The sequence below is a fragment of the Gopherus evgoodei genome, chromosome 5, assembly GCF_007399415.2.
Source record: "Gopherus evgoodei ecotype Sinaloan lineage chromosome 5, rGopEvg1_v1.p, whole genome shotgun sequence".
Lineage (NCBI taxonomy): Eukaryota > Metazoa > Chordata > Testudines > Testudinidae > Gopherus > Gopherus evgoodei.
Window position 1 is genome coordinate 125,088,950 of NC_044326.1, and position 26,211 is coordinate 125,115,160.

General features: G+C 39.4%; 1 protein-coding gene across 11 annotated transcripts in view; it reads left to right on the forward strand.

Annotated features, from left to right (window-relative positions):
- The window catches only part of MAPK10 (mitogen-activated protein kinase 10), a 263,109-nt gene that overhangs the window by 216,329 nt on the left and 20,569 nt on the right, over positions 1-26,211 (forward strand). For 9 of the 11 annotated variants that reach the window (XM_030564953.1, XM_030564951.1, XM_030564952.1 and 6 more), the window contains 3 exons: positions 6,526-6,708; positions 10,988-11,112; positions 23,077-23,109. In XM_030564953.1, coding sequence (XP_030420813.1) covers positions 6,526-6,708; positions 10,988-11,112; positions 23,077-23,109 — 341 coding nt within the window. The remainder of the gene's footprint in view (positions 1-6,525; positions 6,709-10,987; positions 11,113-23,076; positions 23,110-26,211) is intronic. The other 2 variants (XM_030564956.1, XM_030564957.1) reach the window with 1 other exon arrangement.

The window sequence follows — 26,211 nt, forward strand, 5'->3', positions numbered from 1 at the left end:
TCCTGTCTGGATCAGCTCTCACATGCCTCTTAGAACAACCATATGAACTGAAAGATCTTTCTTCATTACAGCGGGATATGTTGTGTTCATGGGCGATTTAACTTACATCTTTACTGTTGGGGGTGCTAGAGCTCCCCATCCTGCCCCTGCGGAACTCAAGAACAAACAGCATGCCATCTGGTTATGAATTGCCCTCTTTATCGTCTTTCTGGTGCTGATATCTGTGGATGATGCTGCCACGTTAGAATGGCTACATCACTTACCTGACATCTAATTAATTGTTTGTGCTGTCAGACACAAAACACCAGAAGTCTATCCAAAGCTCTGAATTGCTGCCAAAGACCAAGCAGGCATTATAATTAATGTACCTGAAACCATAAACACATTGTAATGTACACATCTGGACCCTGCCTTTATCCTAAAATGTGAATTGCTCCCCCACTTTATTAACTAAATCGTTATTCCCTGTCTACTACCCAAAACTAATGAAAGGTACTTTTCCTTATTGAGCCCAGGGGAAGCTTACTTCACCTTAAGTCTGCATATATCATCATGGTGGTAGTGTTTCCTGATGCCACTCCATTCACCTCATTTCTGTTGCCATGCAAGTTACATTCACACTCGTCCATTTACCGATATGCAACCTAGCCACCGTTCACATCATCTCTGTTTTTGACCACTACATATGCATCTAGGGCTCCAACTTAGACATTTGTTTTAAATCAAAGTTTATATTTTGCAGCATTGAGGACATTGTTTCTGCCCACTGGCCAGGGAAAGCTTTTTGTCTTTGCAGTGGCAAGTAAGCAAGTGGTTTTCCAAGCCCTGAATATCTAGATGCTGTGTCACTGCAGCATTTGGCCACTCTTTACAAGTGTCCCATTTCCCCTCTGAGTATTGTCACTGACTCTGATCAACATTGGGGTGGAAAGGTATCTAGGATGAGACATTTTTCCCTGGTGTAAAGCCATTTATGTCAATGGAGTTACACCAGAAAGTTCACCATGGATAAATTTGATCCAGTAACTCTACAAAACCAGACACTAAATGGGGTGCTACTGCCTGACCAATATGCAACTGTACCTTTCATGCATTTGACTTTTAGAAAGTAATGGACAAGCTAAGTGCAGGTAAATAGAAAGAAGTAACAGTAGAACTAAAATATACTAGTGTGAGTAAAGCAAGCAGCAATCTAGACTCATTTTTCTTCTGTACTTTTCTTCCCCATCTTTTATTACTAGGGATTTATCTGTAAAAACTGCTTCATTGTTTTACAGAACTCATCTGTTTCTGCTATCTATTCCTCCTTTTAAATCCTGATGCTATGCTATGATGACACAAAACATAGATTTAGTCAAGTGGAAGACAACCAGGAAGAAATCTTAAGGAACAAAAACCCTATTCATTCACCTTTCCCAAATAATTGTTTTCCCATGAAGCATCAGCAGCTCTTTAAGGGATTTCCTTGTGAAATGTGAAGTTTGCAATGTTTGATGTTGTCATTCGCATACTAGGTACCTGATTGATGTTATATCCACTACAAAAACAACTCCTAATCAGTACATTGTTATGGATTTAAAAGTTAGGTATTAAAATTGTTTATTTTATATATATATTTTATATATATATATAAAAATTAAGATTATATATTATATGTGGCAGTACCTCACATGTAGAAAGCCCTTTTCATATGAGGAGCTCAGTTTTTTGGTTAATTTTTTTAAAACAATTAATTAGCCTCACTGCACTCCTATAATCATTTTATGGATGGGTAAATTGAAGTACAAAGAACTGAAGTAGATAGTTCAAGATCATATAGTAAGACTGTGCTGGGAATGGAAGTAGAACTCCTGTTTTGACTCCTGGTCTCCTGTTCCAATAACTGCACAGAAATGCCTCCCCTCTCTATGTCATGAGTCCAGTATATTGGCCTCTGCTGTATTAATTAGAGCAGGGCAGGAAACAGGTTTTCTGTCCTATGAAATTTCAAAAATTTTAAATTTTTCCTATCATGATTCAGGATTAAAATCATATTAAAAAAATCCAGATTGGGTCAGCTGAAACATTTTTATTTCAGTAATTTCAAAATATTTCATTTGAGATTCAACGTTTTTTAAGCTTTTAAACCAGTTTTACTATAAATTAACTATTTTAAAAAATGAAATGTCATTTTGAACCGAAAAATGAAACTTCACTTTGAAAATTATTTTTTTCCAAAAATATTTCTAATCAAGAAATTTATCAAAACCAACCCTTTCCTAGGAACAGTTTCAGTTTTGATGGATGGACATTTTCAGGTGGAAAAAAATTATCATAAAATTCCCAATCAATTCTAATTTAATTTGCATACTGTTTTAATTATGGTGAGATTTGTTCCAGCTTGAGTAGTCACAGCTGCCTACAATGGCTTCACCCTGGGCTAGAATACTTTGTTTTGTGGGTTATGATGACAGAATTAATTTAAGAGGATGGATTTTCTCATGTAACATGGATTGCTCAATTGACATATTCTGCTCCATGATAAATTTCATTTGATAGCATCTATACTTAGAGGTCTGTTTTTGAAAAGTTCATCTCCACCTATGCTAGACCATATTATTCATAGTAACATTTGTGATTTCTCTCTTCTGGATTTTGCAAGTTTGGGCAAATGGCCACCTGAATGTGAACCGCCACTGGTTGTAAGGTTGAATTTTGTAAAACTAAAATCACACCCAATTCAGTTCATCCCATGTAGTCAGAGACTTTAAAGACCAGAAGGAATCATTATGCACATCCCAGGACCCAGAGCCTCACCCATCCATGCCTGGAATAGACCCATAACCTCTGGCTGTGGTGCTTATATTTAGTAGTAGTAGTTTTGTTACCCCTTATTTTGCCAAATATATTTAAGCCAATGTACACAAAAAAGGCAAAGTTTTATCGGCGAATCTGGTGTTGCTCCCGTAAATGAAAATATGCCTGGAAAAGATTTTCTTTCCTTTCTCTCCATCGCCTGATATGATTTTTTTGAAACTTAATGTATGGATTAGTTTTGTGTGGTATATACCTACCATGTATCATCTTCAAAGCAACTCCTGTACCTAGGTATTTCTAAATTATGTTACCTTTCCAGGAAAAGCCTTTGGGTTCACCTACTAATTTAGCTTCACTTTTTTGCAAGGCTATAAAATCTATTGAATAACACAAAATCCAACTCTTAAAAGTATAAATTAGACATGTGTTAAGTGTTCAGCAGTTAACGTGAAAGTTCTCTTATGAGTTTGGGAATCATCAAGTCAGAGAACAGAACCAGTACCATGTGATAACTCTCCAGTCCACAAGGAGAATAGTAACTTAAGAAAGGTGAGTGAATAGTTCACAAGTAATAGATGAGCTGAAATATTTTTGCATGAAGCAATGATTTTGAATAATGAACGAACAGGAAATGTCCCTTAATGTGAATGACTCCCAACTTACAGAGAGCTTTCTAGCTGGCCAGTGTGAATACTTATGTGAATACTGGCATGAATATGTATTTACAATACTTTCTCTTTCCATTAAAATGTTCATCAACGAAAGTTTCATTATCTGAATGCTCACAAGAAGCAAAGTAAAAGGGCTATTGAATTTTTTAAAAGTAGAATTATTATTTTTACTTAACCAAATGTTCACAAATAATTTTTTGTAGAATTGTCTAGCATTAGTCCAGAAGTAAGATGCAGACAAAGAGCAATCATTCATATAAAAAAAACAAGCAAACCTTGAACTTGTAAGAGAAGTTAAAAACAGGCCAGACGGTACCTTGTGATGATGTAACTTTCATAATTATATTGATTTTGGGGATGTGGCTGCATTAACATTCATTTAACATGCAGTGATTTAGTTGGTAGGAGACCTATTTCTGTCCCCAAAGCTTCTCAGAAGTTTGGAAATAGTAATCCTGAGTTCTATGGTAGATGAGGTTCCAAGATGACTTAAACAATAGCAGTTACTGACCACGAAAATGAGAGCTGTGCTGGAAGTTACTGCATACACACAACACCATTTAGGAGATTATAAGTAATTGTCCAGGGTTTGTCTTTCACCTTTTGCTAACTTTACTCCTCTCTGTGGGTAATGACAACTATCATCTCTATGTTGATGACTTACAAATCTCTCTCTCCATCACTAAACTGTCTCCTTCCATCCAATCCCACATCTCAGCCTGTCTCTCTTCCATCTCCTCTCAGATGTCTTGTTGTCAGCTTAGATTGAACGCAAGTGGAGCTGAACTACCCTCCCTAGCATTCTCTACTTCCCCCTTCTCAGTCACTGTCAGCATCACCCCCATCTTCCCTGCCCACAAACCCCTCTCATGCCCTAGGCATCCAAATCCTAACACATCTTCCTCCTCAGTGTCTCCAAGATCCATCCTGTTTTTTCCATCTCCACAGCCAAATCTCTCATTCGGGCCCTCATTATGTCCTGCCTTGATTATTGGTCCCTCAAATACGCACATTGATCCCAGCAGTTCATACACAGTACAGTCACTAAACTCCCTTCCTTTGCTCATCAATTTGCTCATATAACTCTTTCTCTCTTTGAATCTTTCCACTGGCTTTTCATCGGCTGTCAAATCAAATGTAAGCATCTTCCCACCACCTTCAGAGTTCTGCATAACTTGGCCCCTCCTACATATCTTTCCTCATCAAGCTTCATATTGTCTCCATGCCTTCTGCTCCACTAGTGTTCCCATCCTTGTCTACCCATTTTTAATTGCTCACATTTTCACTTCTGTGCCCTCTTTCATGTGATCTCACATGGTACAGCCTCATCACACAGTTTTCATGTTTTCTATACATTGTGCAACCTTCATGAGTTTATATGCAAAGCCCATATTTAAAGACCTCTTAAAGACTCACTTCTGCCATGCAACCTACAGTGAACATGTTGACTTGTGTACCAGTTAGAGATGGTCCAAAATTTTGGAATTTCTACATCTTCCAGTGAAAATGAGGAACAAAATTTTCATGAAAAATTCATCCCAGTTGGTTGAAAAACATTGAATTTTTAAATTTTCTGATAACAAAAGGAGACATGTTTCATGGAAATGTCAAACCCCAAATGTTCCAGTTTTTCAGCCATCTCTAATGCAAATTGTATGTAATTTGTCTACTGTTATTCCCTTTCCTCTGGCCACTTTTCTGCCCTTAGATTGTGAGCTCCTCACAGTGGGGGCTGTTCTTCTTGAGTGTTCGGAAATCTTTTAGCACAGAGTGGGCACTACTGTAAATAAACAATTAACAATAATGAAAACAAGATTATCTTCATACTATGCTGCATCAGAAATAAACTTTCTAAAATGAATGTTCTCTTTCTAATGGGTTCTCATGAAGCTTCCTTAGCTACATGCTTGTGACAGTTTCTTGGTAGAAATGTGCATCACTTTGTCTATTTGTATATTATCTCACATATTCTTCAAATCCTTAGCCTGATGAATGCAGGGATTGTGAGAGGGAGGTGGGACTGGTTTTAAAGGCAATATCCTTGATCAACCATTACCTCTCCTTTTTTTTGTTATTTGACACAGCAGGGCATTGTCTGAACATGTCTAGAAGTGTGACAAATCATTCAGCAGATATGCTTATTAGTATTCCAGGAAAGCTAAAATAGTTGCCTGTTGAAACCCCCCAATAAGAGAGAGAGTTTCTTGGTTGAGTATGAAAGCATGTGGAAGCTAGCATTCATGATGAAGGCATAAGAACTGTTTCTTGTTTGTTGTCATGTTAGAGGAAAACAAAAGAAATATGTGTGTGTAACTGGTACATTGTGTACCAATAGAAAATATTTGTTAGAGGAAATGGTGAACAGTCAAGAAAACACATTACATTTTTACAACAATTTGCCAAATAGTTTTTGTTGTTCTTATAAAACTAGGAACTGATAAATGGCTAGGAAGAATAAAGACACAAGGATGCAGCATTTCAGTTTATGCATCTCTGGGAACTTCTGGCAAATAAGTCTTTTCTGTCACATAACCTGTTTATTCCCAAATAAAATGTTTTCTCCTTTCTTCATGAGCAATCAATTATTTGTGAAGGACAAGTTAGGGGTAACTTCTCCCCTTGCAGAACTCTTTTCACTCCACTGGGTACCACTCTACACAATGTGACAGTTATGACTAATATTCCCAGCTGAACAAATAAGATTTGTTACACCCATGTAGCCCTACTGATGTCTGTGGGGTTGCACAGGTGTAAGAGACAGTAGCCATTAAGCTAGGATTTAAAAACAGAAATAGACTAGCATCCATGACCAACAGGGAGAGAGTGTCCAGCTATTATTATTAATATTTGTTTGTGCAGTGTCCACCAGTAAGCTAGGTGCTATAAGTGTCTGACCCATTATGGCTTATAAAGCTTCAAGTCATGATGATGAACCAAGACATTGATTGAAAAGTATCTTGGGTGGGAATTAAGTACCTTTATGAGTTGCTAAAAAACAAACAAACAAACAAAAAAGCTAGTAGGCTGCACATTTTTTCCCTTAACTACCGCTCTTCAGATATTGACCAGTGGAATAAAGTAATTGAGCAGCTAGGAACACCTTGTCCAGAATTCATGAAGAAGCTACAACCCACAGTGCGGAACTACGTTGAGAACCGACCTAAGTATGCTGGTCTCACTTTCCCCAAACTTTTCCCAGACTCTCTCTTCCCAGCCGACTCAGAACACAACAAACTCAAAGGTATGTCCAAGGCGGGAGCATGGGGCATGTTTGAGCAAATACAATACAAAAATGTTTTTCTCAAGCTGAGATGAATTGATTTTTAATGTACTTTGAAACATGTTTCATATAGTGGATTATAATTTTTTTTCTCATTGCCAAGATGAGGGAGAGTCATTGATGTAAATAAAATACTATAAAGAAAATAGGGAAGCACTTTCAATGTCTGCAAAGTTAGGCTCCATCCACATGTTTATGAAAAGTCAGAAAAAGTAAAAAGTGCTTGAGATCTAAAGATGGGGTAGTAAAGAAAGAAAAAGTAAAATGTTTTAGCCAGTTGATGTTTTCATGAAAACATCGTGGTGTTTATTTATCAGATCAGATTCAGGAGCTGTATTGACCAAGACACTTGCATTGGTTTTATCTAGCAAGGAGTTAGTTCTAAATATGAATTTGAGGGCAATTTGGTGCTAGGCCTCTGGGGTACATATGTTGTCTTTGATTAATACGTCAGGCATGTCAGGTTCATGGCACTCATTCTGTTCAGCTATGCACTCTGATACTACCATAAGCAAGTTTGGACAGCCTGAATTGTTATTTTTTTCTTTCTGACATACTGGAGCCCAAGATGATGTCTTTGAAGATCTCAAAGCGGCATTAAATTTTCTTGTAAACAAAGAACTGTCAATGCAGCCAGAGCATGATTACAAAAGTGATGATGTCTTTACTAAGAAAAGTAAAAGTATCAATGCCACCAGCTAAAATTGCTCTTGATGTAGTTACAGTTTAATACCTGCCTGTAAGTGGCTTTGTGACTATGAAAAATGGAGCAACTGCATTTTGGTATGTGAAGCAGATATCTTAATTACAGTGAGGCTACATGTTTCCATTGTACAATGCATGCAGTGGTATGTGGTAAGATGGTTATAGTCATAAATTGAAGCCATGATTAACTTGAACGGGATGTTGACTTTCAATAAGAAACAATGATTAATGTGTTTAGAGTATAAAAAGGATTTCCAGTCACAGCTTTGGAACCTTTTCAAACTTCTAGTGTGCATCAATTTTGCACACATGGGTTCCTCTTGTTGCTTGCTGCAGTGACACATAATGTTTCTTAATCACTTACAATTTGCATATCATTACATTACCCAGAATGCTCTTCCAGTTAACAACTGTTTCATAGCAAGGCTGTTGTCTGAGATCTGGGAGCAAAGAGAAAGGTCTGAGCAAATGCTTTTGGATGCATTGAATTCTTTTCTGTACTCCTACAATGAAAATGAATAGAGGTCATTCATTGGATTTAGGGCTAATGCACAGGGAATAATGATCAAACTGTGTTAACTAATTATCTCCTGGATAAAGGAAGCACACTTTTATTTAAGCAAGAAGTGAATGTCTGTTTTTAAGATTATTTCTTGTTTGGTTCCTCTGTCTTAAAAAGACTCTACTTTTACATCCCGAATCCTCGTACCTTCCTAAAAAGTACAATAAATAATGTTATCTAGTCACTTTGATGTCACCTTTATAGTGTGTGCGCTGGGGTACATAAGATACATTTAGTGAAGGGATTGTGGTTTTGTAGTTACTGATCTATTTTTTTTTATCAGAGGTCCACTTCAAATGGTATAAAAAGTAAGATAATTGTAAATGATTTCAAACAAGAAAGCATTTTTAATATTACAGGTGCAGTACTATTAGCAGTAAGTGATCTGGTTAACTTAAAAAAAAGATGGCTGTGAATTTATTAACAGTGGAAAAAAATGCTAGGATAAGAACAAAAATCAGTTTGTGGGTTGATTGGCAGCATATTTGCTATGAATCCAGAATGCTATGGGCTCTGGTCCAGATTAGAGGTTTTGGCTTGTACTTCATATAGACCATCATATGGTACTAGGGGTTGTTTTGTTGTTGGATACTTGCCCAGCCAGACATCAACATGAACTTCCATCTAATGATTAATCAAACTCCTATCAGAATGAATAGAGAGTTACTTTGCTCTCTTGGCTAAATATCAGATTCCATTTGCCACTACCACTACCAACTAATTTGTTCCCAGGCATTCTGAATAGTAAATCACATAGCAACCGCTACAACTGCCTCCATTCAGGTCCTATGCTATAAATAGGAAAAATTCAGCTAGTTATCAGGGGAGAGAATTCACAGATTGTGAGCTTTTGCTGAAATCTTGCCATATTCAACTGTCACACAACACCATAGTGGACACATTCCAACTTTCTTGACAAATAAGACTAAGTGCACTGGGCCATATGCTCTGTCAGTATAAATTGGCATAGCTCCATAGAAGTCAAACACAAGTGTAAATGGGGCTATGCTTATTTACATCCGCTGAGGATATGACCCACTGGTTTCAGCACTAGTTGGGCAAATAAGAGTGTCGGGATTTGAACAGATCTCTCGCTTTCACAGACCTTGGGAGGCAGGCCAGTCCTCGCCCACAGACAATCTGCCAACCTTAAGCATATTATCACCAGCAGCCACACACCGCACCATAACAACTCTTACTCAGGAACCAATCCATGCAACAAACCTCGATGCCAACTCTGCCCACATATCTACACCAGCGACACCATCACAGGACCTAACCGGATCAGCTACATCATCACCGGTTCATTCACCTGCACATCCACCAATGTAATATACGCCATCATATGCCAGCAATGCCCCTCTGCTATGTACATCGGCCAAACTGGACAGTCCCTACGTAAAAGGATAAATGGACACAAGTCAGATATTAGGAATGTCAATATACAAAAACCTGTAGGAGAACACTTCAACCTCCCTGGCCACACAATAGCAGCTTTAAAGGTAGCCATCTTACAGCAAAAACATTTCAGGACCAGACTTCAAAGAGAAACTGCTGAGCTTCAGTTCATTTGCAAATTTGACGCCATCAGCTCAGGATTAAACAAAGATTGTGAATGACTAGCCAACTATAAAAGCAGTTTCTCCTCCCTTGGTGTTCACACCTCAACTGCTAGGAAGAGGGCCTCACCCTCCCTGATTGAACTAACCTCGTTATCTCCAGACTGATTCTTGCCTGCGTATTTATACCTGCCTCTGGAAATTTCCATTACATGTGTCTGATGAAGTGGGTATTCACTCACGAAAGCTTATGCTCCAATACATCTGTTAGTCTTTAAGGTGCCACAGGACTCTTTGTTGCTTTTTACAGATCCAGACTAACACAGCTACCCCTCTGATACTTTATCAACAATGTTATCTAGCATCTCTATGGTGATGAATGTCCCCAAGCAATAAGGATGCCACATATTGCTATACTGGGAGAGTCTACTTTCTATAACATAAAATGTTTCTTCACTTGAAAAGATACTTGTTGGTAGGGGTTGAATTTCAATATTACTCTCCTCAAGAGATATGGGAGAAAACTAAAACTTTTTATCCAAACTCCCAGAACTTTGTTGTTATTTGAATAAATGGATTCCAGAGCTACTCCTCTTCTTGGGTTTGGTTTTCAAAAATAAAAACCCCAAATGAAGGGGATCTTGCAAACCCAAATAATGGTCATCAAAATGGCTGATTTGCACTGGACAGCTGGCAGTTTCTGGCTATAGATTTAGTGAATCTGGTCCCAGGAGGAAAGCCTCAATACAAGTGGAAACCACTGGTGATGTATAGCTAGTATAGGAACTCGCATAACACCCTTCTTCCTGCTGCCACCACAGGGCAGATAAAAGGGGATAAGGCTGGAACTAGAGCTATCCAGCAAAAAGTTTTGAGGACTTGAAGAAGTTTCCCATCCCTTATCAGGATGAAAAATCAATCTCAAACCAGAAATCTGGAAATTAAATCAATTTGGGTCAATTTCAACCCACTTTATTTTAAAATATTTTAAAAATATAATTAGCTTAAATTTTGAAATGAAAGGTCCTTTTGAACTGGAAAACCAAAATGCTTTGTGTCCATGGAGAAACAAAATATTTTAACAATTTCAAAGCTTTTTCTCCAGAATTATTCTGAGTTGAAATTTGATCAAAACCAATCCTGTCCCACAAAAAAATTGTTTAGACAAATCAGCATTTTTGGACCCATTTTGAGGGCATACATGAGACTTACGTAATGTGCAAGACTTGTGCTTGCTCTTCATTCATCCTCTGTGTATATTTGGATCTCTTGCTGTATTGAGGAGTGGCAGAATTTCATACAAAGAATAATTGAAGGGAACAAATTGCCCTACTTACTTTTTACAACAGTTAACCAATCCCTGTATATAGTAATTTTGTACTGACCCTGTGTTCCTCTGGTTTCACTGCTCTAGCCAGCCAAGCCAGGGACCTTTTGTCAAAGATGTTGGTGATTGACCCAGCCAAGCGGATATCAGTGGATGAAGCCTTGCAGCATCCATACATTAACGTGTGGTATGACCCTGCGGAAGTGGAGGCGGTAAGTGAGGCATGGACATTAAAGTTGCTTTCACCTCAATACTGTAAAATGCAGCCACAATATTTCTCTCAGCCCTACCAATCATGCCCTGAGAAAAACAAGCAAGACTTCTCAAGTTTACATTATAACCTTACTACTAAATATATACTATATGGTGGAGAGGGGTAGAACTAAACAGGAGGCAGAACTAAGCTCCCAACTCAGGAAAGCTCTTAAATCCTTGCTTAGGTCCCATTGAAGTCAGTGGGATTTGAAGAATGTTTTAAGTTAAACGAGTACTTAAGTGTTTTCCTGATTTGGGACCAGAGTTCACGATTACCTAGTGCAGGGATTGGCAACCTTTGACATGCGGCTAATCAGGGAAATCCGCTGGTGGGCCAGGATGGTTTGTTTATCTGCAACATCCGCAGGGTCAGCCGATTGCAGTTCCCTCTGGCTGCAGTTTGCCATTCCAGGCCAATGGGGGCTGCGGGAAGTGGCGTGGGCTGAGAGATGTGCTGGCCACCACTTCCCACAGCCCCCATACCTTTATCTTGTTTCTTTCCCCTAAGGAATACCTCCTTCCCGTCCTCATTCTCATTCTTCTTTTTAACAGTTTGGGGAAAAGGCACACAACAGTAAACCAGTTCTGGAGAATGGAGAATTTTTATCCACTCTTTGTTAGTGCTGGTTTCCCCACTTCTTGACCTTTGAGTCTTCTTCCATTTATTGCGATGGCTCACATGCACCATTCCTGCTGCCAATCCAATTGAAGAACTCAGCACCTTGCAAAGCCAAGTCTAAAGGCATTATTACAGAAGTGTTTCAAATGAAACAACATACCGTACATGCTGAAATTTAGTGTACTTTGTATAAATACACACACACACATTCTATATTTCAGTTACATTTGCTTTTGCACCATCTATTACTTATACCCAAAACAAATTAGTTGAATATATCCTTTAATTTCTATTGGGTTTTTTGCTTACTTTTTAAAAGCATGTATTTTAATATGAAAATTAAAATATTTGACATGCTGCCAAATTTATTTTACAGACATGCTCATATTTCAATTCCAGATGCCGATTCTAGGTATCATTCCCTTCCTTAGTCATCTTCATTGAATTAAATCCCCATTTCTGAATTTAATTCAGAATGGCTTTAATGCTTTTTGGAACTCGCATGGACTTGCTTGCACTCTCTTTTTCTCTGTCTTCATATCTGTTCTCTCCTTACTCTTTCACGCCATTCTTTCAGTCTTGACATTCCTGTCTGTCCAACCTTGTGCAATTCAAAGTCACTCATTGACGATGTACTGCATCCTCTAACTGTAGAAGAGATAGAGGTCCTTTTCACAAGCTTCCAAGTTGCCACATCTCTTCCTGTTTCTCCTGAACTTCACCTTAGCCTATGTTTTGTGCTCAACCCTGCTCATCTTATTCTGTTTCATTCTTGTATGCCTCCCTTACACCTCACTGTGACAATTCTACTCTTCTTTCTGAACAATCTCCCATCATTGCTGACTCCAGGACTGCTCCACCAGCAGCAGCTCTGGTGGGATCACTAATGCAACAAAATGGCAATGACTGCCAGATCTTCTTACCACTTTGTCATCTAATCTTGCTCATGGTGGATTTCCTGATGTACTGGTAGAAATGCCAGTAGCCATCAGAGACATTTTCACACTAGTTGTCCACACCACAGGTTTATCTTCTTATAGCCTCTGTGGAGCTGAGCCTAGAACAGGGTAGAGGGGAAAGTGTCCTGAAATCCAGTATGCAAAGTCAGAACAATAATGGATGGAACAAGCTTTTCTGGTTGATTTTCATCATGTCCAACAAGGACACAGTGACAATCATTGGGCAACCATTAAGAGTTTGATACAGTGCCTGCTGAAGAAAAAGAATAGATTCCTGTGAATTTAGCGAGCAATGGATCAGACTTTTTATCCTTCTCATGTCCAAAATTATTAATTAAAGTAAGCAAGTTTGTTTTGAATGGAAGCCCCACGCAGTTTACAGCACAGGGGGACTGTCTCACGTTTAAAGTTGTTGTACTGTATTGTTATAGTATGTATCTGTGGGCACCTGAGTCTCTACCGCCTTCACCTTGTGTCACCAGTTATACCTGTGCAAAGTGGAAGAAGAAGAGCTCTGTGGCGCTTAAAAGCTTGTCTCTTTCACCAACAGAAGTTGGTCAGTAAAAGTTATTACCTCACTCATCTTGTCTCTCTCATATCCTGGGGCCAACATGGCTGCAATAACACTGCAAACAAAATGTGTATGAAATTCTACCAAATCAATTTCTCTGCTCTCTTCCATTGGTGGAAGAATTTCAGGCCCATTTTGCACTCAGCAAATGTATACATGTTTATGCAAGGTGCAAGGAAATGGAGGATGAGGCCCACACTATTATTGAAAGGTCAGATTCTGCCACCCTGACTTGTGCTGAGTAATTCTATGTTCCAGAAATCCCCCCGTTGATTTCAGTGGAATAAGGTGCTGTTCAATGTGAGTACATCTGGAAGAATCTGACCTGAGGTGAGCATAGTGTTGTGTCTTTGCAGCACTTCATCTGGCAGTGAGATCGGTTGGAGAAGGAGCAATGCATTGGCTAGTGATTGTTGAAATTTAAAGCAATTGGTTTTTTGGCCCAGTTATTTTTTCTAATTTGTTGACTGTGTCTGAATTGCATCTTCTCAGAATGTCTCTTTTCTGTTCACACATCTAGTTCTTTGCCCAACTGTCTTGTAGTGAACAAACCTGCTGAAAATCAATTTCCTCAGGTGTTATCTCCATCTGTCCTGCCACAAATACTTCTTCTTTAAGACATGCTATGTCTTGTTCTTCCAACATGTGCAGCACACTATAGAATTGTGTCTCAATACCTTGGCAGTGAATCATTAGTGAGCCGAATTGATGCAATTTTTCTATCATTCAGAGACCCCATTCAGTTCATAGCAGCTATAAAAGGAAAGAAGATTACATGTTAGCATAAACAGGGGAGAATGGACCAAATGAATATTTATTGTATTTTGTGCAAGTCATGTGTGTCTAATTATAGAAAGAGCCTGACTACTTCTAGGGCACCTTAATTTACAGATCTCATTTCCAGTGGGAAAATTAAACCAATGACTCTGATTTTATTATTGACAGTTTATTAAATCTTAAATTTCCATCTGTTCCAGTAATTTGGCATTGCTTCTAAGACATTAATGTTGCTTCAGTGAAAAAAAGTTTCGCTTTTACCTGAACATCAATCCAATTTCTAACTTTCTGCTCTTGGCTAAAGAGCTGGTGTCATAATGGCCTTTGGTTCATGTACAAGGAAGATACCAGCACATGATAACTTTGGCAATAAAATTGTTTTTCCTTCTTAAAAGTCTTCAATGACTTATTTCCTCTTGGTTGAAGCTATGGCAGAATCTTTGACGGTCATTGCCAAGCCTTGGATGTTGATCATGCCAATCTCTTGGAACATCTTAACTATCTTGTTGGAGAATCTTCTGCTGTTTTAACATAGCACAGAGACTGGGTGTGCTATAAATTATTATGTTGTGTGAGTTAGTTTCTACTTTGACATGTTCTATGGCCTCCCTGAAGGGTCTCTCTTGTGCTAACTGTATTTCTTTTTGTAAAGCTGCCTCTTGTAATTTTTCACCATTGTGATACAAGATAATGTACCAGAGTTAAAGCAGTGACATTATACGGTGTTTCCCCTCTGACTTGATTTCCCTGTACTATAGTTGTGTTGGAGGTTTGGGATGTGAATGACTAAACATTTTTCGACATCGCATTTAAATATACATGATGAAGTGACTATGGAAATTGTTATCTTTCATTGTACTCTTATTAGATCTTGTAAGCCCACTGGTCTTGAGTCTAGGTAATACTAGTATGGGAAACCTCCAAAGAAAATACACATTTGCTAAGAAGTGCCATGGTGATTCATTAGAAAGTCTTGCCCCTGAGTCAGTCCACACTGAACCAAAGCTGCAGAATTGGTGCTGACTGCTTCTGGTCATTAAACTTCCTTGGCTAGTTTTTGCGAGAATAGAGATCTAGATTCCAGTGCCCTGAACAAATTGCAAGTTGATAATTCCAGTCTGTGTACCTAAAATCCCCCCTCCAATTTTAATTGAACAAAGCAGTCTTCACTTTCTTCCTAAACTATAGTGTTAGTGTTACTGTGTGCTGTGGAACAACTGGTGTGTGTCAAACAACTGATGCATTTCAGTAAGGATTCTTTTTCAACAGCAATGGGTCCAAAACAAAACTCTGGCTCTAAACCTCCTGAACTTTGGAGTGTGAGCCTGGAATCCAAATCCCCTTCTGTATCTAAATTTTGCAGCTGAACCCTATGTCTGGAATGAACAGTAACAAAAACTTAGATCCAAACAGTAGAAATATGTGTGTTGAAATCCAGATACAGAAGCTATGTCTTAGCCCTTCTCTACCATTGGCACAGTGTGTAAAGCTTGTATGCCTTATTTGAAATGTTCTGTGTCAATGTAAGCCGATCATTCACATTTCACTGAATGGATTTATAGTCTCCCCTTTTGCAGTTAAGGAACAAGCTTCACCAAGGTCTTGATTTTTGTGACTGTGTGTCTTAACTGTGCTGAGAGTCTGTTTGTATTAAGGGAAGAAAGTAAAGGAAACATATTACTGTCTAGAACAATTTATTCAAGCAATTTAGACTCCATGTTTCTTTGTGAATTATTCATGTGCAGGTTTAGAATTTGTCTTCATTGTTGGAATTATTTGACAAATGACTTATGCAAACGTATGTCAGCCTGAGGATTGCTTGTGAACTATTTGAGAGTGTGTTATACTTAAGTCCCTGTTTTTGTTGTGTGATCATACGATATTGTTTCTGTTCCTTGATGAAAAGATTCCCAGTCCTGCAAAAGAGATTGTTTGCATTGGTAGGCATGATGTTTTCTCTTTCTGTAAAAAGGTTTGCAAACAGAAATTCATCTCCATAAACGCTTCTGGAAAGTGATTTAAAGAGGTTGGAAATATAGAGAAGTGAAGTCACAGTTTTCTTCAAAGGAATATATATTTTGCAGGATTTGTCAAACTCTTATACTGAATATCCTTGAGGTGTAATCCCTGAGGTACTCTAATGATCTGGAAATTTGACTATTCTAACTCTTTGCTCCTTTAATTATCTAGTATACTAATTCATAGATTTTTGCTTTTTCAAAATTCTGCTGCACTGCCATTTACCTTTCAAAACTATTCCAAAACTCTCTTTATTTTTTCATTCTATTCTACTGTCTTTGTGTTTAGATTTAGCATTGATTTTTTTTTAATGATTTGACCTTTAAAGAAATTAAGGGTTTGGGATATTCCTGAAGCAATAATTCTGTGATTGTACTTAGTCCATTATGAGTTTATGTTGAAGTAGAGCCACAGTAGGGAATTTGCCTGTTGAATATCACTAGAACAAACGGAACTGTTCATTGAGAGCAATTTAATGGGATTTGCCTTTTTTCCCTCTGTTTGTGAATTGTCCATGAAATAATCAGGGGTGTTATGAGTTTTGCTTAGTATTTGCAATTGTTTGATGAATGCATTTTACAAGTATTGGGGCCTGTAGATTTTTTGTACAACTGTTCTTAGAGCATTTGATTATCAAAATTCAGTCTGTGCGATTGTTGCCTCTTTCAAAATTCAGATCTCTCGCATGGTTAGGCCTTGGTTTCCTGGGAGACTAAATCTTTGAGCAAGAATTTAAGAAAAAAGCCTGGAAAAAGTCTGGCCTTCTGTGCCTGCAGAGAAGGCCGGCATGTTTATAGTCAGAGGGCCAGATTCAGATACCCCTAATCGGATTAAATAATACTGTATTCAAGGTGAACAATAAGATGTCAGAATTTATTTATCAGGCAGAGGATCAGGAGCACTATAAGGAAGCTTAAAACATATTAGGGCACTTTAAATCTTTTCCTGTCTTCTTTTACACAGGAAAGAACATTATATTTGACTATGTATAGGGCTCCCAGATTTTAAATAATACTGGGTTCCTTCCTGACAAAGCTGTAAATCAGATTTATTAGCTGTCTAGCATACTTTTCATTCGGTTTTCTCCCATAACAGCCATACCAAGTAATATCTGTGCCTATTACTATGCATCCTCCCTTCTTCCTCCTTGCCTGGCACTAACGCTTGCTGGATATCCATTTTTCTCCATTAATTGGTGGCTTTAGTTAGTGGACTTTTATTCTTTTCAGTGAACCACTCACTAGAGTGGCACAAAGGCATGGAGCGAGACCCAAAGGGGATCTTAGCAGGTGTGTGTTACTCAGGGTAATCCTGCCCCTGTTAGATTATTACTAGTGTAGTAATATGGTCAGCTGGCCCTGATGGAAACTGCAACTGGCCCTTTTTCTGGGGTGCCAGGTTGGAGGAGGGTCCTTCCATCATCCTCTCCCACAGCATCTTGTGATCCCACTCAGGACCTCACAATCTATTCCTGAATAAGGAATTCTAGCTTTGACACATTGTGAGTTGCTAACCTCAGGTGAACAATACAAATGGCCCATTCTCCTTTTCTTCTCCACCACTCAACTATTCATTGACAAAGATGTGAAATGGAGACAAGCAAAATTAAAGAAATTGCAGTAGCTGTTGGGCACAGAAAGACAAATTAGCAATAGGACCACTGTTAATGGAGATGCCCAGGAAAGGACTAAAGATGTGCAGACTCAATTGTTAACATTGCTATACTTGTACCCGTGTGTGTGTGTTTGTTTTCGTGGAACAGTTGTCCATCATCCTAGACAGCAGAGTTAAATAGTTAGACCTGCTGGGCTCAAACCCAGCCAGTAATTTGGGTTAGGCCAAATTATGGTGTGTTCTTGTGTGGTATATGAGGAGAAAGTGATCCCAAATAACTGTCCCATGCAGTTGTGTATCTGATGTTTTCGGTAGTACAGCAACTGCTCTTTTTTACCTCCCCCTTGGATGTGGGCTACCGGATGCAAAGAAAGTGAATGATGGCCAGTTGTGGAAGGGAAAGCATTCTGCCATATCCTCAGGAATGGTGCAAAGGTCACACTCCCACTTGGGGATGGTTTGTTCTGGGAGGGATTTCTGTGTCATAATAAGGCACAATCCTTCCTGGACTTTCTTGTAAGACTTTGCTGCTTGACCCATCCTCCAGTGTGGGCTTGTGCCTGAATGGTATAATCTAGTGCTCTCTCAGGCTAGGCAGGAAATGTGTGGGCCAGAGGGAACTGGCAACAGAGTATAAAGTGAGTGATAGGTTATATGAGATATAAGAATAGCTTTCACTGAGTCATTATTGTGTAAGATTGAGAATGCTGTAGAGAGATTCACTGAGGGCCTGATTCTGCTATCCATATTCACAGCAGGATTGCTTGTGGAGTGAGGTACTTCTCAGCACAAGAGTAGCAGAATCTGGTCCATATCTGTCTCAGGAAAAGCCTGAATCTCCAACTGCAGAAGTGTTCAGCAACTGTTTAAAAAATGACAAGACTATAATAATGTTTTAAAATTCATTATTGAACCTGCACAGCCTGAAATAGGAATACTTTGCAGAATACCAGAATCTTTCAGTATTCATTTTATTGCCATGAGCAAACCCTTTCTCGTCAGGAGCTAATCTCTCTCCTTTTGTCAATCCGCTGTCTGCACTCCAGTGACATACCTAGGGAAGAATGAAGAACTGCAATAGCACTGCTTTTCACAGCTCCCTCTGTTCCTCCCTCAGACATCCCTCCCTCCCAAAAATAACAAAAAATAGGCAGAACTTGAAGCCAATCAAAACTCTTGGAAAATGTTCTCTTTCCAGAACTTCTCAAGTGGATTGATGGTGGAGTTTTTAAATTTCCCTACTGGCACTTATGATCTTGGCATGTGTCGTGTTAGCTCAGGTTGGTAAATTGATTTCTGTTTTGTAGCTCTTGATAAGCTTTCTTTGTTTAAAGTGAGGATTGAGGTAACTCTAGTAGTCTGCCTGATCAGGAGAAGAGTTGTTTTCAAAGTGCTGTATGTCACTTGACATAACCCATTGTGACAGCTATAATCCAGTGTGACATGCCCCAGTGGGGGGCCTCTCCTGGAGAAAATTGAAGGAAACGCCCTGAAATTGCTTATTCATGGTCAGACAATGTGTAAGACAGCTTCATGTTTAGAGTGAAAGCAAAGGATTTTGTCAACGTTCAATCTAGAGGCAATGACCCTATGCATTTCCCGCAGATATACAGCATTATGAATGTATGAGGAAGAGCTAGGCAAGATCTGTCTAGTCAAATATGTAGAATACTGAGCCTGCTACCATCTCTTTTTTTAAGTCTATTAAAAGTTTATGGTCCTTTACACACTATATGGGGGCCAATACAATTCCGATGTCTCATCCTAATGGCAAAGACTATAATGGGACTAGGAGGTGCGAGAAATGCAACTACCTTCTCTTTCTGATAGGTTTAATATGCTTAGCCTCTTGTGGTCTTCCTTGAAGTCAAGCAAGGACCCCTTGCTACTAGAGGGAAATATATATAATTACTTGCAAGAAGTGCTCTTCACTTACAGGGAAGGTCACACAGCAGTTTGGCTCTCTGTGCAGAAAGCCGACCAAAAATGCCAACCAGAGTTCTCAACTTCCAATAGCTCTGTAGCAAAATTGTCTTGCTGATGTTTAGGAACAGGTTTAATACAGTTCCTGAGCCATAGATTTTGTGGAATGTCTGTGTGGGTGGCCTGGATATTGGTTTCTAAAGTCATTCCAGATAGACTCTTAGTTCTAACTTATTCACACTTTTGGATCGTGATTCCGACTCCATCAAAATGGTTACAGTACTTCTGTGGGTAGCGTCACAGAATCAGCCAATGCGAAGTGTTCCAAGCTATTCTGAAACTGATTTGAACCACCCTATCCTTTATTAGAGTCATTTATATTCACAACCAATCTTTGATTAAAATAAGCATTTCCCCCTCCCATAGGTAATCTGTGTGTGCATGCCCATGTGCATGTGAATGTGTGTAAAACACAGGAATTTAGGAATTACCATACTAGATTAGACCCATGCTCCATCTAGTACAACATTCTGTCTCTTACAGTGTCCAGCACTGAAAGCTCCAGAGGAAGGGGCAAGAAACCCTCACAATAGGCAGCTCTGAGGGTAATCTGCCCTCCCTCCATGAAGGTATCACCCTAATCCCTAGTGGTTTAGAAATTGGTTTAACGTGCACACATTCAAAATCCAGATTCCTTCAGACTGAATCAAGTTTTGTCTGTGTTCCAGTGATAGGATCAAAATAACATAGCTCTTTCCAATCTCATTAACATAAAAGTAACATGCATTTATGCTGACACTGGTAATATTTCAACTTTGTAACTGAACACCTAAATCCCCATTGACAGTCTCAAGTATCAACTTTTCTTCTGTCCTCTAGGTAAATGGTGGGAGCATTTTTCCTGTAATATTCACAATGTGGAGAATTCCTGCCAGTCAAACACTTAATGCGTTTGCTGTTTTCCCCCTGCCTTCGGTATGTGGCAGTATAGATAAATAGATACTAGCCCAGTGTCCTGTTTTCTGAGAGTGGCCAATGCCAGGTGCCCCAGAGGGAATGAACAGAACAGGGAATCAAGTGATCCATCCGTTGCCCATTCCCAGCTTCTGGCAAACAGAAGCTAGGGATGCTTCGGAGCATGGCTTTGCATCTTTGCCAGTCCTGGCTAATAGCCATTGGTGGATCTATCCTACTATCCTATATTAGTATAGGAACTAAGATCACCTTGTGATGACAAGTATCAGAAGGGTAGCCGTGTTAGTCTGGATCTGTAAAAAGCAACAAAGAGTCCTGTGGCACCTTATAGACTAACAGACATATTGGAGCATAAGCTTTCGTGGGTGAATACCCCCTTCATCAGATGTATGTTGACAAAGTGGGTATTCACCCACGAAAGCTTATGCTCCAATATGTCTGTTAGTCTATAAGTTGCCACAGGACTCTTTGTTGCTCTTGTCAAGGCAGACATGAGCTGAACTTTAATTTGACTACTCAATCTTTAATGTGTCATGCTTCATGAGGAGCCTGAGTGTTGGCCAAAATCTGGACCAGAACCACTGTAAGATTTCATCTGACTCAATAGATTATTTGGGATTGAAATGGGAGTTTCACTGCCCAGGTAAACAGTTCTATCCTCCTTGTGCACCCTAAACTCCCACTGAAGGTGGGATATGAGGGGGTGTAAGGTCTGCCTGATCAGGTCCCACAATAATACTCTGCACAGATATAATCCATTTCTCCAAAAAGCATTGATAGGCATAAATAAGTCTCATGGCATCCCTCTGAGGTAGGTAGCATTGCACCCATTTTGTGATTGGGAAAACCAAAGCTCAAAGATGTAAAGCGAGTTCCCAAGGTTACAGGAAATCCATTGCAGACCCAGAATTAGAATCCAAATCATTTAACTTCCATTTCTCTGCCCCAAGATCATCTTTCCCGTGTGTTCAGTGGAAGAAGTGTGTCAGTTTCACTTCTAATTTTAAGCATATATCATTATATTACTTTAATGTTTATGGTAGTTAATTTGTCTTCATCATTTGTACTATAACCATCATGAATAAACAGCATACGTTTCTTGTATTCTTTCTCAGACTGCTATATTTTTTTCTACCAGGTGAAAATATTATTCTTGCTTCTAATTCATCCACATCTAGGGTATTCTGTTTATTGTACTATATCATGATATCACCCTAGTTGCATATTACTTCTCCACTGGCTCATTCTGTCTTTGGCAAACACTTCACTTAAAACATTGTTTTCATCTGTACAGATATCTTTTGTATGCTGTATGTTCTTCATCCTGTACTTATATTCTCCATGATAAAGGCCCAAATCTGGTATTCCGTTTTTTGTGTGTTCCCTAGTTTTTATCAGATGCTGTCTGCCTGGGTGTGTTTTAATCTGGTATGTTTCACTTCTTCCTGAAGAAGGTATATTTCTATGTTATTCAGAGCTGCTGGTTTCATTTGCCATCTGAGTGACTGCACACTAGCTTTCGCTTTCACTTTCAAAACACTTCTGCAGGTGTGCTGTAATGCAGCTTTTGGTTTGGTCTGCCTGATGTCTAGTGGGATTTTATATATCCTTGGTTTTAGAAGTTGTTTTTTTAACGGGGGAGGTGAGAGTGAGGTCACCTGTTCATCAGCATCTGAGTTACGTTCTGCCATAGAAATGTTCCTGTTTTCCCTCCCTCTCTTCTCTCCCTTTTATAATAATTACAAAAAGCCATTTTAGCTAAACAAATTGCTGGTAGATTTCTGAGGGATATTGTACTCCTCTGCCCTGTCACCAAAGAGAGGGTTCAGCCCAATCCAGGAACGTTGGCTGGGTAGCGTCAGGAAAGATGCATTGCCATTGCCCCTGCACATTTGTTCTGTGACTCGATAAGGGAATTCAGTTCTCCAGGGGTCTCCCTCTTGCACCTTTCACTAGTGGTACATTTTAAGACTTCAAAAAATAATAATAATCACAACTCGAACTGTTGCAAAATGAAAAGGCATTTTTATTTTGCACCCCTTCATGAGAAGCCAAACCATTCACAGATTGTTTAACCTCACACCATTAACTTTTTGAGCCTCCCCGGCCTCCAGTATTCACATAATGATAGCTTTATAGTTGCCCAGCAGAGGGCTCCATAGCTTCCAAACCAGATTGCCTGATCCTGTGAACAACTGCAGTGCCAGGGCTTGTTCCAGTCAATCCCAAGATCTTTACTGTGCTGGTATTAACTATATAGAGTCACTGGCATCATCCCAGTGAGGGCAGAATTTGGCTACGTAGGTGGAAAGGGCTGTCAGTCTCATTCTTTTTCCTGTCCCATTACCAGCTGTAACTATGACAACACTCAGTTGGATGTGGTAGGGAAGGGAGAGTTCACTAGCATCTGGGTACCTGCTTAAACTTGGTGTTTATTAACTTTCCTTTCATTTTTTTTCCATAGTGGAGTGTTTTCTGCTCACCAGACTTTAAAAAGGTATTTATTGGATACAGTTGTCTCCTGTTTGTGTATCTCATCACATTAGGTACATCATGTATAGAAAAAAAAGTTGCTTAAATGATGTGAGAAGATAAATGGCTAGGTTTTTTATTCTCTTTTGTAGAAATTGTTTTTAAATGCAAGGAAAATTGAATATACAGTTAAACTATTTTAAAATGCATAATTTTTAATAAAATGTAAAACTAAAGACTAAAAGTCAACCAACCAAACCAAACTACTATTTGTTGTAAACATGTGCATCAACAAAACCAAAAACCTGCACAACCCAAAATAGATTCCGTTCTTCGTTGTCCTTGCCACTTTTACATTTTAAAAATCAACCCATTTGGGGGAGAAAATGGCAGCATCCAGCTTTATTTAGGATAGCCACCTTTAGGGCTGGTCTGCACTCAGTGTTTGTAACCAATTTAACTATATCTGTTTAGAAATGGTGTAACTCCCTAATGTGGACACGGGGATGCTGGCATAAAGGTACTTATATCAGTGTGGCTTATTTATAAGCACCTTTATACATGTATAACTGCACACACTGAAGAGTTGCCCCAATTTAACTGAATTGGTTTCTAAACCAATATAGTTAAATTGCTATAAATATTGTGTCTAAATAAGCCCTTACTGACACTGAATAGTACCTTAGGGGCAGATTATGAAAGGCACAAAGGTTCACACTCAGGCACCTATTTCACACTCTGCTAGGGTCCCAGATACTACAGCTGCTCTGTTGCAGTGTTGTGTCAGCACTAACATTATTAATCTCGATTTTTAGAACTCAGCAATAAAAGTTAGCTCAGCGTAAACTTGGCATATTCAGAGTGATTATCATTATTATTAATTATTATTATTTATTATTAAGCTACATGATTCCCATTAGCATTATTGCAAATCATACGAACAAATCCCTGATCATTATGCTAAGCATTGACTTAGCTGGGTGTCTTAACTCCCTACATGCCTTCTGCAAATCTCCCCCTTGCAGTCCCACCGAAATGAAGGAGGCTGTTTTTGGAGTAAATGTGTTACTCTGCATGTGGCCACTCTACAATCTGGCCTGTAGTTTTCATTCTTAGGGCTAGATCCTGCAAATGGATCTTCCATGAGCAGAGCCCTGCACCCCTATGTAGCCCCACTGAATTCGCCCATACGCTGCAGACACTATGCAGATTGTAGAGTAAATGTTCTGCATAATGATCAGGGATTCATTCATGTGATTCCCACTAACACTAATAGGAATCACAAGCTTAATATCTTATCCTCACGCTGAATATTAGCTATCCCTTCCTGCCAAGTTTCTGCCAAGAGCCAAATTTTATAGCAGAGTTCTAAAATTCTAAAAATAGAGGTTAGTAATGTAACTGCTAATACAGCATTGGAACAGGTGAACTGGCTGGAGTATCTGGAACCCTAGTAGTGTTAACTCTGGAGTTTAGTCACTTATCTTTGACTACCTTGTTAGCTAAATAGGCATTTGATTTTGAGTTAGATTAGGTTGTGCCTGATCCCCCCAAAATACTTCAATTCCCAGAGTGCGTTGATCTGTAAAATAATTATTGCTGCGATTCTTGTAGCCTCTTACATTAACTAAAGCTGCCTACTTGAGACGTGAGGTGGTGTAGATCAGCAGAGACACTAGCCAAAGATATGTTGATTGTATGAGGAGGTGGAACAAATAATGTGCTTGAGAACACCCCTTCCTTTTTACTTCTTAATTGCATGCTTTAAAACAGAGGGAGAGCCCCCTCTGTTCTCCCTCACCTGGGGAAGCAACACTCCTCCTTCTTCTTGGATGGCATGGGAAGAGCTTCCCTGCCTGTTACAATCCATTTTAATCACTGCCTGTGTTCTTTGCAAGCTGTTCCCCAGAGCTCTTTAGAAAGGAAGGTAATCATGGGATATTTTCTCCCAATTTCTCTTCTCTGCTTTGCTCCTGTCTCTCTGACAGACACACAGTAGTTCTGCTGGTGTGATTCAGACTACAGCTTGAGCAAATGTATCCCCTGCAACCACCATCCAAAACCCAGAGCCAGCTGCTTAATGAAGCAGACAGCCCCTGTAGCTCTTGTGTGTGAATTCATAGACCTCGAGGGTTTCCTTGTCTGTCTCTTCTCCCCATGTGCTCTCCGCACTCCCTCATTACAGAATGCATGCTCTAGGCTGGCAGGCTGGCTGAGCGACAGTCTGTCAAGCGTGCTGATCTGGAGGACCCTGGTTCATAGCATTCTCGTTGTCACTGACAAGGCTAGAATTCTCATTCCTAGGTTGAGTGGTGAGCTTCACAATGCCATGATCAGCAGGAAAGAGATGTCTTCAGCAAGGATTTCAGTGGCTTTGGCTGAATCTAGCACCGGCTTCAGGGTGACTAGCTGCTGCAGGCCAGGCTGTAATAAGGGACAGAGATGTGTTTGTGTAGGAAACAAAGGTCATGGCTTTATTAACAATAACATAATTCCATATAGTCAAAACCTCTTATCTGATCTGCACTATTGACCTGCTGAGACAGCAGAGCCCCATTGCAGGTCACAGCCAAAGCTGCCATGACACTGTTCCCCCTTCACCCTGTGGCTTAGGCTCCAACATGGCCACCTGCTTGAGGCACTGTGACCTCCTCACAGGTCACAACCAAATCTGTTTAGGTACTTCAGACCTCACCTCAGGTCATGGACAACTCTCCTGAAGTATAGCTTCAGCGTACTTGCATGTAGACCTGGCAATCCCGTAAAAGCCTTGCTTCATATACCATGGAGTAAAATGCAGACTGAATTAGGGAAGGCTTCAAGTGTCCATTGAAAAAGGCACTGCTGTTGTATCATTCGCTGTGTGTACTGTGTGGCATGCAGCAGATTAGGCAATGGCTCTTTGTGTAGAAAAGACTTCCATGGACTCCGTTCCTCTGGCACAAACCCAGTAATAGAAAATACGACTCACATGTATCTAAATTAGGAGCATTATCTGATGTTACAGTGTATGTTTGTGTGTTTTAGACTATTTGAGAAATATTAAAGGAATAAAAACATGCATCATAATGTATATGCATGAGGGGACAGAGTTACGGTTGCAAAGCTCATCTCCCACCCACAGCCT